The sequence below is a fragment of the Schistocerca gregaria genome, chromosome 10 (assembly GCF_023897955.1).
Source record: "Schistocerca gregaria isolate iqSchGreg1 chromosome 10, iqSchGreg1.2, whole genome shotgun sequence".
Lineage (NCBI taxonomy): Eukaryota > Metazoa > Arthropoda > Insecta > Orthoptera > Acrididae > Schistocerca > Schistocerca gregaria.
The window spans coordinates 149,342,888-149,359,739 of NC_064929.1; the positions used below are offsets into that span (position 1 = coordinate 149,342,888).

Here is a 16,852-nt window from a genome sequence, read left to right on the forward strand (position 1 = left end):
TGATGGTTACGTGCAGTAGTTTCGTCATTAGATTTGTACTGAATACCCTGAGTAAACCAGAGAGAACTACCACGCCTAGCACTCTCACTTTATAAGATTCAAGCAAGTTGTACTGAACTACCGTGTATATATGTGTGTGTGTGTGTGTGTGTGTGTGTGTGTGTGTGTGTGTGTGTGTGTGTGTGTGAGAGAGAGAGAGAGAGAGAGAGAGAGAGAGGGGGGGGGGGGGGCAAAATGCCCCCCCCCCCCCCTTAAAAGTGCTGATTTATGTTCTGGACATTCACTTATAGGCATAAAGACAGAGACTGAAAAATGAAAACAACAAAATAATACAGATAAAAAAAAGCACTGAGAAAAATGTAGTACTCAAAACTCAAATGATGCATCCTTTTCAGGACAAGAAAGAGAGATCATAAAACTGTGGCAAGCACTGCACTTTGTAACAATAGTATTTTTGAGACCTGCAAGCAAATTGGCAGCAGACAACAGTAACTGTCCTCTCCCGACGCGGAGTGTCTCGCATAAGAACTACTCGGTATTTACTTGTACACCAACATCCCTGCCAACATGGTCACATTTTGCAACACTTGCACGGCATCATTCTTAACGGCTGTGAGTGTGGGTAGCACCACTCCGCACCGTCAAATGGGAATGCGATTCAATCAAAATGCACCGTTAGGCCTAGCTGCACACAGAAACTACTCCGGTCAAGCATTTACTTCACGTGAGTATTTGGGATTCGGGTGTGTCGTGCAAAGTATCCCTGCCGACTCGATGCCCGTCTTTTTCACATTACCAACACATCCCACACCGACATCATCTCGATACGATAATCAAAGTAGAGGCCTTAACCACTAACTAAACGATGGTAATAGGGGAAGGATAATTCAGTTTCAACAAAAAAATATCTTAGCAAAGAAAAGTTACGACTTCACAATTATGACAACTACAATAACAAAGAGAGTAACAGTAAATTACAGTAACTACAATACTAGTGAATAACTACTAAAATAACCACAAAAATAAGACATTTTTTCTCGGCCATAGTGAAACAGTTTTACACGATTCAAGTACCGAGGCTTTGTTTCTGAAAGAACAGGAGTTTGTAGGGAGGGAAGGGAAGGGGCAATCGCACACTGCCAGGAGCGGGAGAGCGGTGTTGTGGTGGGAGCGGAGAAGGTGAGGTTGTCAACGGAGTGCTCCGAGAGGTAGATCTGTCAGTACAGCGTGCAGATTTATGCTGAACAGGTACCGAATGCTCGAAAATGAAGTAGAAATGCCGCCAGAGATGTGTACCGCCCATTACTTGACTGCACAGAAATGCCATGAGGCAGCCTGCAGAGCTGCAACAGTTAAATTCCAGCATTACTAACTGATTCCCTAGGAGGGAGCATACGTATGCCAAGGGTGGGGTAAAAGTAATCTGCAAGCTGAATTTAAATGCACATGGATTGAGGAAGGTGAAACCGGAAATGGAGACATATTCTGGAACACAAGTTGTATAGTGCTGGATAAAAAACTTTAGGTAAGTCCATGAAAACATACCGTCTTCAAATTTCTTACTATTTGTAATATCTTCTCCACTGTATCAGAAGAAAAAAGTTTAGTTACTTAAATTTAATGCTTTGCAACCAGTTCCAGAATGAAAGCCCCACTCAATCACTTATGGCTGTGATTCTGAAAGCAGCCGCAAATAATGAAATACAAATTAAAAAATATAAAAACAATCAAGTGCAGCTGTTCCCAGAAAAATCACGCTATTTGGTAATGCATTCCAGGACAATTAAAGTGCATAAAAAAGAGACCACTCTGTCACATGTAGCAAATCTTCGTGTCATCTTATTTAAAAGTTACAGGACAACAGTGTAAAGAAGAACGCTGTGAGTATGAACTGTCATTGATGAGATGATGATCTTTTGGAATGTTTCTACCAGTTTCAGTATTTTTTAATTTGTCATATAGTGGTGGAAATGAATGAATAATATTTACTTACAGATAATAATAATAATGATAATTCAGTGCCCAATGCATACTTCTACAGCTGTGACTGATTCAATGTTGAAGACTTCCTGTTACGGCTCCTGATCTATTAGTGGACGCCAACTCTCAGATAATGACTTAAGCATGAAAACCAGTAGTGCCTATAAAAGTTTCTGATTGGACCAAATATATATTTTTAATAATTTAAATATCCCTGCAATAGCACATAGATGGATGAATGTGTGGTTACTCATGCCTGATACACAGCTTTTTGGTGAGTAACAGCTAGAAGCCACCATATATTACTTTATGTGGTACTTAAAACAGTATATGATAAAATGGGAAACACGCATGCTTCGTGAGACAAATGATCAAGTTAAGCTACAGAAGCACAGTGGCAGTGGTTCAAGGGTGTCACGGACTGTCAGACACACAACTAGGATGAATCGATCGAGGAGTAACGACCGACAGAGACCAACTGTCGTGGGCTTCATTTTTGTTGGTTTGAACTACTGCACAGTATTACGTCCATAAATATAGTAGTAAGTAGAATGTGTTTGGTCCTTTTAAGGTGTCTTTAAAGTTTTTACCAGCATTGTAACTAGGGTCCCTGCAAGTCAATAATAATATCATGCCTGGCATATTTTCTGTCAAAATAAAACTTCTATTTTCACATAGGAAAATCACAACCTTCTGCAGTGCCAGTGTCACTGCCAACAAACACAGCAGTGCTCTCCCAGGAACTAACACGATGTTACGAGACGAGCTGTAAATTATATCCAAAACTGTGTGCGGAACTGGAAATAAATCCTCTCTGCATTTCTTCTCCAACCAACGCTACACTAAAAAAAAAGGTGTTTAATACTGAATAAACAGAAGAAGTAACACAAGCGGTACAGATCTGAGGCGGCAGACTACTCGGTCATAATATTAGTGAGTACAGTGCGAAGACCCTGGGATATAGGAGAAAAGTAAGTTCCACTTAAGGCAATGTGACAAAATAATAGGGACAAAAGTAATGTGGAGAGTCGGCATTACCAATGAGTACATTCAATAACAACTTCCTTGCAATAAATTGCCTTTTCTGTAATACAGTCTCAGAGTCTGCCGAGCTAGCGAGAATAATTTGTCATAAAGTGTAACAAAATAGAAAGAACCAAAATTACACACAACTTCATGCCAGAGATTACACTATTCAGAATCCTGTCTGGTTGACTGTTATTTTACTCAAAACAGAGTGTGATACTTTTACGAAAGGATGTGATATTTACTCAGTTTCAAAACTGTTGCCACACACTACACAGTGAAAGTGTGTAGCAATTTAGGAGATAACATTTTATATTGTCATGATGCTAGTATTAGTTACACAGTGCTTTGTCTGCCACTGATTCCACTGTTCAAGTGCAAAACAAAAATGACACAAAAATATACAGTGTTTGAATAGAACAGACTTGGTTAAAGCATTGCTTTCACATATAATCTATGACAGGGACCACCAGTGATTCTACAAAAAGAAGCATATGACAACAAATGTTTCCATTACATAAAGTACTTTCTGTTGGATGTTTTGACAATATAGAACATAAGAGAAAATACAAATTATTGCTGTTTATAGACATTGGCAGCACAAGCTAAAGAATACAGGAAATCTCCACTAAAAACTAGTCACATGAATACTAACATCACCAGAAGTATAAAGTGATGTGACTGACAATGGTATGCTTAGACAACAGAAAAGCTTCCACTGAGATACTTTCCACAGCTAGCAAAAATTCTTAAGTAACTGTAGAGGAATTTCACTAAATAATTGGCATTGTTTAATAAGGGGTGCTTCTGTTTTGCTTGTGCGCTTCTGACAGTCTTGAGAAATTCAACTTAGATCACACAAAGCCAATGAAAAAATATTTTCAAGTAAAGATAATTTTAGACAGAGATTGAGAATGAGAGTAACAATGTATGAAAACTGAAGATTCATTCGTGTAAAGGTATTCTGACCAAATAATTAGCAGTGGGGTGCACTGAGTGCATGATATCAATAAAATGACTTCTAAAGTCAAAAAGTTTCTGCTAATTCTGTAATTTCTCTGATCAAAAAAATAAGTCTCCATACATTGTTGGTGACTGCCACAGCAGCATGGTAAAGCTGGGATGTACAAATTATGGTGGTCCCCAAAATGTTATAAATTTCCATAAAATCTCCATAAAAATCAATAACAAACAGGAGAGTTTCACCCTGTGTTTACAGTTATAAAGCAATGATTTTGTTTTTTTGAAAAAGGGAAGAAGAACAGTCTGAGTAGAAGATCTATATTTGCAGATAGTGAGAACAAACTGTTTTCCCTTTGATAACATGACACAGATTCATTTGTGTTGCTGATGACTTAGTACACACTTATGAAGTCCCTACCAACTAAAGAGAGATGTCGCATGGAGTAAGCAAAAATCATGTAACAACTAAAAAAATTAAGAGTGTATGTTTGTGTACTGCCATGTAAACACTGAAACAGTGTTGTAGTAGCTCTTATCTTATATTCAGTAATCAAAACTAAAAACTGTTTTACAAACACTATCTTGAATCTGAAAAAAGGTCTGACCCAGGCTACACAAAAAATGTGAACAGCCTTCATCTCTGCTGAAGTACTGTGCAGTTAGAGCAAGGTATCCAAAGCTCAACATCTAAATCCTGCAGAGTTCTGCAATGAATCAAACTCATAACAATTCCTCTTTCACAGAGCCTGGATCTGATACACACGTTTACACACAAAGAGATACTGGACACTGAACGAGATAGCCAGATAGTATTCTGGAAGACTTCGGCTAAAGAGAGGTACCTTATAAATCCCACCCACTTCTGGTGCATATTAAAAAGGAACTCTCCATTCTTACTGTATCAATTAATGAAGAGAGAACCAAATTTTTTTCAGTATTTTTCCCATGTGTATAATTTCAAGTTCGGGCTATCAACCTGGATGATAGTGTGTCATTTGTGGGTCAGCGATTCAATTAATCTAGGGACAAATGGTGAATAATACACTATGTTATTCCAGGCTTTCTCAATGTTCTGAGAAAAGTGAAAACTGTTTGGGCTCAGACTACCATTACAATTATTGGCCACAAAGCACCTGATACAATTACAGGAGTTTTTGATCAGCAACACAAATAGAAATAATCACAAGAAATTATAAAACGCAGTCTATCAAAGGGTGCAACAATTTGTTCCCTCCGCATGACATCTAATGGAATGCAGAATAACTACTGTACTTGGAAACTATTCTAGACACTGATTAGTGTACATGGAAATGTAATAAAACCTGTCGGTTTAAACAGCGTTTTGTATTATAATTTTCTGTTACATTTTTTACAAGAAGAGTTATTTTCAGGTACCATCAATTGATTCTCTTTTTTTTTCTTTTTTTTTCATTTGCACACAGGACATCTGTGTCATACAGAACCAGCAATAGTGTTTGTTTATACTTTTATCTGGTTAGAACTACTAGGCGAGACACTTAAAGTGACCAACGGTAGCTACACTGCTACTGACAAATAAAAAATAAAGAGGAATCTTGGTCTCGCAAGCTACGCTTCAGTCGCTTTTACAGTCGCTCGCAGCCAACTGACAGTGGCGCATACTGTGGTGCAGTTGCGACACGGGCAGCAGCTCCCGACAAATCGATAACAAAATAAAAAGGGTCGCTACATTAAATATTGTTCCACTATTACTTTTCTTCCTTTACAGTAATTAGGCAAAGTATACTAATATCACCGTACGAGTAATTTATTCCCAGACACTATCGTGTTGTCACTTTTTTAAATTTTTTTATAGAAAATTAAATTTGTCTTTTCTGCTCCGTCACTCCGTACTACGTTCAGAAAAAAATGGCAAAAAGCAAAGAAGAGAAACATTGTACAAATTAAACATTTATAAATACGCTACCCTTAACACTACGCTGTATAATACACGTCACTTAAACTTTAGAAAACAAAACCACACCTCTCCCTCTCTGACGGCGACAGTGTGCAATTTCCGGGAAGTACGCACAACGGTGCCGGCGGCAGAAAGAAATGCGAGGAGGAGGAGGAGGAAGCATCGTGTGGCATGTACCCGCATCCGTACACGGAGTGGCTGGTTCCGACCGCCTACTCTGAGGTCGTTGACGCCATGTCGGAGCCCAGGAGGGTCACCTGTGTCGTGTCCACAACCGACCCCTCAGCTGAAGTGTCCGCCGCACTGCAAAAAGATAAGTTGGTAACAGTTGCTTGTGGTTATCTATCCTACATGACATTCTAAAAATAACACACCAAACAGTAAAGGTGTCAAGTTGTCAACAGGTGCACAAATGAGGCTGAAAACTTTATTAGCTTTCCTTTTTGAGATAAAGCGCGTGCGCGCACACACACACACACACACACACACACAGACACACACACACACACACACACACACACACACACACAATATATATCAGACAAAAAGTACCCAGATACATGTTAGTGGATATTAATGTAGGGTGTGCCCACCCTTCACCTTTGTAACAGAGTGAACTCTACTGCATACATGTTCAACGAGGTTTCTGAATCTCTGTGGAGGTCTGACTGTCCATTCTTCTTCAACAGCTGAAACTGGAGAAGATAGTGATGTTGCCTGCTGGGTTGTGGGAGTGCTGCTGCTTTATGACAGGCTGCACTGGCATGCTGATCAAAGTCTCAAAAGAACCACTTCGAGTGCGAGGTCACAAAAGGCAAATGATGTTTATAGCATTTGACACACTACATATTGTCTATCGTGCAACCGCATTAATAGCTGCTTATGGCAACAGGGGGATGTGACTGGAGGTATCCAATGGTGAGCACAGCATGAAGCTATGAAGTGCAGCTGAACTGCTTAGCCGATGAAGAACTCACAACAGAGCTACAGTGCTAATGTTACTCATACAGAGCATGCAATGGCAATGATAAACAAAGCAAACTTTGCACTATATCTACAACGACAGCTGCCAAACTTGACATTTTGACAGAAAGGAACCAAAAAAATTTAACAGTTAGAAAGAGCAGATGAAATATTAGCATTTCTGCTTGACGATTCAGTGGATCAGTGGAAAGGGTGGGGTCGTATATGCTCAACAGTGTGGACAGTGTACGTGATGATGATACATGCTTAACGAGGCAAAGTGATACTGAAATATGTGTCGACAACATAGTTTATCATCCTTTTCAGACAGGGAGCCACCAATCCTGTCATCAATTAAACATAGTGAGGGACAAACATTGTGCAAGGTGCGTGTACTACACATAATTACGTGTATGGAAATGATCTGCAGTGTAGTAAAAAGCAATTCAGAACAAATTTTGAATACGTCTTTAGAAATATGACCGTGTAACACATTCGAGAAACTACGGATATTCAAGGGTCAAGGCACACATGTTACAAAAGCTCGAGTTTGCACATTTCGAGAACGCTCGATACAATTTACAGGATGTGCACGACAGTGACCTACTATGTTACACATGTCAAACTGTGCGTGACATAGATTACAGTGATTTTGAGGGAAGCAGTGAATGGTTTCGTAACTTCAAACAGTACTACAGAATTGGAACCTGTAAGATAATGAAATTTCAAACAAAGTGTCAACTTGACGGTGCAGAGCAAACTGCAGAATTGGCCCAAAAACCTGTAGGTGAGATAAACAAATTTATTTCATCAATCAGTAATGAATTTGTTTTCTACTCAGACCAGTCAGGATTTGAAGAGGAAATGCGTATGAATGGAACCCCGGAAATTAGAGATACCAAGAGAGTTGTATTGAGATCAACAAACATCGATATCTTAACACATTCATATATAATTATGCCGACCATTAGTTTGGACGGTAAATCGATTGGAAAGTTATTTACCGTGCTGTGAGAAACTGGAGGTTTTTTGCCTCCTGTGACTGTTCCTGGTGTGCACGGGCAGCAGGGAATATTTACATCACAGCAAGAAAGAGTGGGAAAATGGGTTTTGTAAGAGGAGTACAACATGGAACGTGCACTGATTTTGGCCAATAGCTAGTGAGAATAACTCGTATTTGCTCGATTCCCAGTCTTCTTATAAAAATTATAATCTGCACAGCAAACTGCCCCTCCTGACAAGTGTGTGACATTGTAGTTTGTACCACCTGGAACCACTGGACAAATTCAGCTTTGAGAAGCTTTCTTTCTTTTTTTTTTTTTTAATACATATTATTGCACATCTGCAGCTACATCTTAAAGGATAGCTTCGCCATCACATTGATATGATTCTATATGTGTTCTTTCAGAATGGATACCTAGCTAAATGTTCTGCACAACTCACAACTTCCTAGGAGTTCGCCTTCGATCTCGATGGTGCGAACCTCAGTGACGACTGTGGTGTACCACTTTTCATTTGGTGTTCACAGTTTATTCTGAACATATCTCGAATGTTGACAGTGCCCATTTCATGAAATGTAATGTAATAAAAACATCTCCTAGAATGTTGATCCCTGCACCTCCTGGACACTTCTCCGTGGTGAGTCATACACAGCTACTATTTTTCCTGTCAGAATTCTTAAAAACACTTTCAAATGAGTCTTACTAAGACTGAACTTGCGGACTTGCACTCGGGGGTCCCTTGTCAGAACTGTTCCTTTGCTATATGCAGCACATAGTGATGTACAGTGTGTTCTTATCCTTCTGTATACAGCCTTTTCTTAAGTGTAAAAAACATTTCAGTTCCATAATATCACCTTCTCAGTACATCATCGTCTGCACTACGTGCAATAGCAGATAGTGCTCTCCGAGCATTCACCAAACCTAAAGCCATCTACATATACATCTACATCCATACTCCGCAAGCCACCTGAGGGTCTGTGGTGGAGGGTACCTTGAGTACCTCTATTGGTTCTCCCTTCTATTCCAGTCTTGTATAGTTCGTGAAAAGAAAGACTGTCAGTATGCCTCTGTGTGGGCTCTAATCTCTCTGACTTTATCCTCATGGTCTCTTCGCAAGATTACGTAGGAGGGAGGAATATACTACTCGACTCCTCAGTGAAGGTATGTTCTCGAAACTTCAACAAAAGCCCGTACCGAGCCACTGAGTGTCTCTCTTGCAAAGTCTTCCACTGGAGTTTACCTATCATCTTCGTAATGCTTTCGCGATTGCTTAGCTTGATAAGATACATCATAAGGTGCAGAGGAATAATTAATTTGCTAATGGAAACAATTGTAGGAGATAAAAGTAGTAGCAGGGTGGCGAAAACTTCACTACAACAAGTGGGTTCAAATGGATGTATGTTGTAGTTGTTCTGCAGAGATGAAGAGTCTTTCACAGGGGAGACCAGAGGTGAGAATTGCATAGAACCTGTCTCGGGAGTGAAGAACTCCGCAACACTGTTGTGAAAACATTGGGCACTTTAAAAGTAAAACCTAATATGCCACTAGAGTAAAATGTTTAATAAACCTTGGGCAGCTACAGGACTAATTAATTCTGCATCCAGTTACAACGTGCGCTGGGACTTACACAGAGTCGCTGGTGGCGGATCCGTGCTGCACGAGGAGCTGTTCCCGCTCCCCCACCCCCGCAACCGCACTGGCACCTGCCCCCGCCTGAAGGCCCTCGTTCCCCAGGGATGCACCTCCCTTGTCTCCACATTTGTACTGAAACAGCAGAGGGGGGTGCACATTTAGCAGTAGGTTGCTGAAAATGTGACACAACAGGGTATCATATGCAAGATGCATCACAAAAAAAGTGTGTCAGATTCTAACATTTAATTTTCACCAGTGAGTGGAAGCTCTTCTCACATCACCCATTTCCACAAAATACTGTGCATATTCTTTAATTGACAAGTAAATTTATTTTTTATAATTTTGTTTTACTAGTATTGGCCCCTCTGACAAAGTTACATGATCATGGAAAAAAACACACTTCACCACTAACTGAATAATAATTAAATATGCTTAAGAACACTACTGTTGCTGCTCCTGCTGCTACTGCGACTACTACTAAAAAAGCTGTCAATAGCAGCAGGAGCAGCATCAGCAGCAGCAACAACATTCAGAAAGTGAAATGTAAAACTTTAGAGATTCTCAATCCAAACAGAATGAAACAACTACCAACTAAAATCCCAGAAAACGACAGAAAAATTGTCCAGTATCATGGCAGGCATCAGGGGGGGGGAAAAAATTTAAAAAAAAAATAAAAAATATGTATGGACACACTCGGCAGATAGACTTGCCCACAATATTTAACACACATGTAACGACTGAAAATTATACTCCAGATAATGCAAAGCAAAAAAAGATATAGTGAGAATATAAATAAATCCCCTGGACGTCTCAGGCAGAAACTCATACAGCAAAAAATTGACAGATGGGAAGTGCAGCCAGAGAACGAATCTGTAAAGAAAACAGGAACAAAATGTACTGAAGAGAGAGCGACACTTCATGGAGAAAAATTGAGAGTTGCATGCAGACTCAGTAAATTGAATCATAAACCTTTGACGGATCTAGACCCGTGTGGAGTTTGCTGGTCTCCCATCGGGCACCTCCCCAGGTGGCGGATAGGGGAATGCTCACCAGATATGGTGGGTACCGGGGAAATAAAATACCCGGGGTGGACCAAAACTAGCAACTGCTGCCTTGTAGTATGATATTGGCTTATCAAAGGCTAAAGGAAGAAAACCTTGAGTAAAAATTACCTGGTCCTCTGGGTTGGGGCTTATGCAGTGGGCCAGCTCCTCACTCACATAAAAACATAAAAATGCTAAAAAACTTAATAATATGCCTCGGAAAAATTGGAACTTTGGACGACGAACTGGCGATGAGAAACGGAAAATTATGTTTGGATGCTGGAATCTGCAAGGTATTTCCACTAAAATATATTTACTGCCTGCAGAACTTGACATGTTCAACATGGATGTGGTCGTACTCTCTGAAACAAAGAAGAAAGGCCAAGGAGAAGAAGAACTGGATAATTATGTACATACCTGGAGTGGGGTATCAAAAGCAGTAAGAGCCAAAGCAGGAGTCTCCATTATGATAAAGAAATCATGGAAAGGAAGAATCACAAATTGGACATTCATCAATCAACGTATTATAACTGTTGAAATGACATTATTTGCTAGGGAAGTTGTGATTATTGGCGTATATGCACCCACGAACGACACAAAAGATAAGGAGAAGGATACATTTTGGGACATTCTCAGGGAGACTATTGAAAAAATCCCAAGAAGAAAGGAACTGATTATCATGGGAGATCTGAATGGAAGGGTAGGAATTAGAGAATCTTGTAGAGTAGTAGGAAAACATGGAGAGGACGAATATAATGACAATGGGGAACGATTGATTGCAATTTGTGAACAATTTGATCTAAAAATCACCAACACATTTTTCAAACATAGGGACATTCATAAATATACTTGGCAAAAGAACACCAAAGAACTTCATTCTATTATAGATTATATTATCATTAGGCAAACAAGTAGTTTCAAAGCAGTAGACGTCAGATCTTATAGAGGAGCCCAGTGTGGATCAGACCACTATCTAGTTAAAATGAAGTCTTTCTGGCCATGGAAGAATGCAAGGAGTGGTACAAGTAACATAAATAAAACGAACCAGACTGAGAAAGATGAAAATTTGCCTTTTAATATTGACAGCCTACAAGACGAAAGTATCAAAACACTCTTTGCGGCCAGGATGGAAAGGAAACTGGTTGAATCATTTGAAGGAAGTAAAGAGGAAATATATGACTATATAAAAGCTAATGTGAAAACCATAGCAACAGAGGTGTTGGGTAACAAAAGATAGCAACCACGACCGTGCAGCAGAGTGGTGGTCAGAGGAACTAGAGGTCCTCGTTAAGAGAAAAACGAAATGCGTTCCTTCAGTGGTTGAATGATAAATCAGAAGAAACAAGATCAATATACAAGGAAAAGAAGAATGAAGTGATGAAAAAAAATAAGGATGGCAAAAAATGAAGCATGGGAAAGAACATGTGCCAAGGTGAATAGCAAATTAGGATTTGGGAGAGCAAAAGAAGCATGGTCAGTATTGAAAGGGCTTCGACAGGATACAAAAAGCAAAACTAATCTCCAACTGATAACACAAAAGGAATGGGAAGAGTATTTCCAAAAATTATTCAATGAGGACAGAGAAGAATATCTAGAAGAAGGAACAGGGGAAGATAAAGAACATGAAGATGATGAGATCCAGATTTTAGAAAGTGAAGTACTTCAGGCATTGAGAACAGGAAAGAATGGTAAATCACCGGGACCAGGCAATATCAATCTGGAGTGTCTGAAATATGGTGGTGACAAAATTGTGAAACTGATAACACAGCTATTCAACAAAATGATACATGGAGAGTCAATACCCAACGAGATGAAGCTAGGTTACATTAATACAATAGTTAAGAAAGGGGATCGCAAAATTTGTTCAAACTATCGAGGAATTCATGTTACAAACACATTAATGAGAATTTTTGCGAAAGTAATTAAAAACAAATTGGAAAAAGATTTTAGAACCCAAGAAGAACAATGTGGATTCACAGCTGGGAGATCATGTGTAGACCATATTTTCACATTACGACAGATTTTGGAGAAACATCAAAAAATATAGGATTAATTTTTATAGATCTAGAAAAAGCGTATGATACTGTTCCAAGAAAATTACTTTGGAGAGCACTACGTATGGCAAACATAAACCCTTCCTTGATTAAAATAACACAACAGATGTATAAAGATAACATTTGCCAAGTGAAAGTTGGTAATAAACTTTCACAGAAATCTAGAACAAGCAAAGGTCTTTTACAGGGCTGTCCCATGTCACCATCATTATTTAAAATCTATATAGATATTAGCCTTAGAACATGGTCTCGTAAATGTAATAGTATGGGATTAGAAATAAGAGATGGAGTTTACCTACATCATTTATTATTTGCTGATGATCAAGTAGTCGTAGCACAAGATGAGGAAGATGCTAACTATATGTGCAATCAACTAGCAATAGCACACAAAACTTGGGGTTTGAAGATTAATTACCAAAAAAACAGAATACTTGACTAATGATTCAGATGAGCTATACATTGAAGGAATGAAAAACAAAAAGATAAACACTTTCTATTATTTGGGATCCATTTTAGAAATTGAGGGAAAATCAGAATCAGAATTCAATAAAAGATTTAGTAGCGGACGGAGGATCATTGGGATGCTTAACTCAGTCTTGTGGAGCAGGAATGTAATGAGCAGAACTAAAAAATTAATATACAAATCCATATTAGAGAGTGTGGTTCTGTATGGAACGGAGACCTGGACAATTAACATGAAGCACATTAAAAAATTACAAGCTCTAGAGATGGACTTTTGGAGAAGATCGGCAAGAATCTCCAGGATAGAAAAGATAAAGAACACAGAAGTAATAAGGAGAATGGAAATAAAAGAAAGAACATATGACGTAAAGGATAGGAAGAAATTACAGTGGTACGGGCATGTACGACGGATGGAGAAAACCAGAATACCAAAATTGATACTGGAGTGGGAACCGGAGGGGAGAAGAAGAAGACGCCCTATGACCAACTGGATCCAAAATGTACAGCACACAATGAGGAGAATGGGTGCAGAGGAAGAAGACACACAAGATTGAAACACCTGGAGAAATATTTTGAGAATATAGTTTAAGAACGGATATTGTTTTATATTGTAATTTCCAAGTAAATTATTATGTTTGAGATAAACCTCTGTAATGAGGAAAAGCTCAAAATAATACAAAAAAATAATACGGATCTAGAAGGGTCTAATAGCACATAATAATAATTATAATTATAGTGAGTTCTATCAATTTGATTACTTTTGGGTGATATCAAAAATTTCTTAATATTTTTAATATTGAAAGTCTGTGGACAGTCATTGTGCCTTCACAAAACCTACAAATATTATTGCAAGAGACTTGTGTTATTTCCTGTGATATGCCATGATTCATTTTAAAGTGATGATTTGTGCTGCATGGTTCCGCACCGCACAAATAGAATACTCGAGATAGAAAGAATAATACTCAGAATCTCCGCATGCAAAAAATATCAAGAAAACAGTCGCTGGGGACTAGCTTCTAATGCATCAGTATACAAGAAAATAGAACTGGTACCATTGATCTCAATAGCTACTGCCCAGTTATCACACTTTGCACCATTTTCTGAAGATGTTGAGAAGGTAATGTACTCTAGGACTGTCACCCACCTATGTAGTAATGGGATACTTAGCCAATCATAGTGTGGATTTCAAAAATAACCATTTACTATGTCCGATATTTGTGTATTTACTGAGCACATTATAAAATCTTCAAATGACAAAATATCACCTGCTGGGATCTTCTGTGACCTATCAAAGGCACTAGATTGTGTCAGTCACAATATTCTGTTAGAAAAGAGAAGTTTTAATTAAATATATAGATCACCACACACCTGGTTTAGAACTTATACAAGTAACAACAGAGAAAGTTACCTAGGTTGGTTGTGTAGTACAAAAAGAGACCCCACATCATCTGCATGGGGAGAAATTACAATATAAGTCCCACTAGATTAACTTATTGGCCCACTAACATTCTTGATCTGTTAATTATCTGCTTCTTGCATTTGACTCAGGACCTAGAATTAGTCTCATTTGCACATTATATAAGCCTTATTCTGAAGCTGAGCAAAGAAGCTTCAAAGAGAAAATAGTAAATAGTGATTTGTCAAAGTTAATGATAGCTTCCGCACAAATGGGCTAGCCTTTAAGTTTGACAAAATGCACCTCACCCAGTTTTGTATGGTCAAAAGCGTACCACCCTCTATTAACCTAGTATACAAAGAAGATAATAGATGGAAGAAAGCAATAAGTTCTTATATGTGCATAGTGATGAAAAATTAAACTGAAGAAAACCATACAGCAGTTCTACGAAAATGTTTACGGTCAGCTACTTTTGCCGTATGATTAACTTGCAGTTATAAAATCAGTCTGTTAACATATTTTGAATATTTTCATTTATTGATGTCTTCCAGCTTAATATTCTGGAGCAACTCCTCAGCTAGGTAAAAAGTATTCATTGGACACAAGAAAATAATTTTATGAGGCTCTCAAAGGCATCTCTTTATGCTGGGAATGTTAATCGCAACCTCACAGTGCATTTATTCACCTATGGCATTTGTTATGAACAACTCATCTGAGTTCAAGAACAATAAAGATATTCACACGCAGGATGTGCATTACCCTTTAATGAATCTAGAGAGTGAATTCTGCAGCTCTAAAACTCTTTGACAATCTGCCCATGGAAATAAAACATCTGACAGATACTGATGCGTTTTCAAATGTACACTGAAGATATTTCTCCCAAACAACTCATTCTATGCCACAGAGGAATTCTTTAATAGAAGTAATTAGCCATTTACACAGCACATAGACATACTTTCCTTTTAAATAAGCTATATGTACATAATTGTTGAGCTTCTGGTGGCCCCCTTTTTGACAGGCTGCCTGTTAGCTTCCGTCTCGGGTTCTTCGACCGACGTTTGTTTGATGATTTTTCTGATATTTTCCCAGCACGAGTGGCTGGCTTTGTTGCACCAATGCTATGGTTCTTCCCTTGTTACCTGCAATGGTCATTTGTTGCAGCATGGGTATCCAGGACCTTCTTACTGGTTACTCTGAGGTTTTTCTGTTTCTTGTGGAAGCTGTAGTCTTGATAGAGGATTTACATACCTTCCCTGAATAACTGGGGTGGTAGTTTTTCTGCACTGCAAGAAAAACCGTGTCAGCAAATTTTATTATATGGATGGTCTCACATAATGCATGCACCACCACAGATGATTTCTCCACCTGCCCCAACCTGAAATTCTGCTTATGTTTGGTTATCCTGGTGTTTATTGATCATTCAGTAATTCCAATACAGACATTTCCACATTGATAGGATATGTGGCATATTCCTGTCACAGCAAGTGTGGTCTTTTTTCTCTTTTGCAAATTTAGACACTCTCTGATCTTCTGGTTCAGTTCTTAAATAGTTTTTATGTTGTTGTTGTTGTTGTCTTCAGTCCTGAGACTGGTTTGATGCAGCTCTCCATGCTACTCTATCCTGTGCAAGCTGCTTCATCTCCCAGTACCTACTGCAACCTACATCCTTCTGAATTTGCTTAGTGTACTCATCTCTCGGTCTCCCTCTACGATTTTTACCCTCCACGCTGCCCTCCAATGCTAAATTTGTGATCCCTTGATGCCTCAAAACATGTCCTACCAACCGATCCCTTCTTCTAGTCAAGTTGTGCCACAAACTTCTCTTCTCCCCAATCGTATTCAATACCTCCTCATTAGTTACGTGATCTATCCACCTTATCTTCAGTATTCTTCTGTAGCACCACATTTCGAAAGCTTCTATTCTCTTCTTGTCCAAACTAGTTATCGTCCATGTTTCACTTCCATACATGGCTACACTCCAAACAAATATTTTCAGAAATGACTTCCTGACACTTAAATCTATATTCGATGTTAACAAATTTCTCTTCTTCAGAAACGCTTTCCTCGCCATTGCCAGTCTACATTTTATATCCTCTCTACTTCGACCATCATCAGTTATTTTACTTCCTAAATAGCAAAACTCCTTTACTACTTTAAGTGTCTCATTTCCTAATCTAATTCCCTCAGCATCACCCGATTTAATTTGACTACATTCCATTATCCTCGTTTTGCTTTTGTTAATGTTCATCTTATATCCTCCTTTCAAGACACTGTCCATTCCGTTCAACTGCTCTTCCAAGTCCTTTGCCGTCTCTGACAGAATTACAAAGTCATCGGCGAACCTCAAAGTTTTTACTTCGTCTCCATGAATTTTAATACCTACTCCAAATTTTTCT

General features: G+C 38.7%; 1 protein-coding gene across 4 annotated transcripts in view; it reads right to left on the minus strand.

Moving 5' to 3' along the window:
* Positions 1 to 250: 250 nt before the first annotated feature.
* Positions 251 to 16,852, minus strand: part of LOC126293598 (protogenin A-like) — a 450,940-nt gene continuing 434,338 nt past the window's right edge. For 2 of the 4 annotated variants that reach the window (XM_049986876.1, XM_049986875.1), the window contains exons 19-20: positions 9,497 to 9,633; positions 251 to 6,208 (exon numbers count right to left, since the gene is read on the minus strand). In XM_049986876.1, coding sequence (XP_049842833.1) covers positions 6,118 to 6,208; positions 9,497 to 9,633 — 228 coding nt within the window. In that variant the 3' untranslated portion in view covers positions 251 to 6,117. The remainder of the gene's footprint in view (positions 6,209 to 9,496; positions 9,634 to 16,852) is intronic. The other 2 variants (XR_007552316.1, XM_049986877.1) reach the window with 2 other exon arrangements.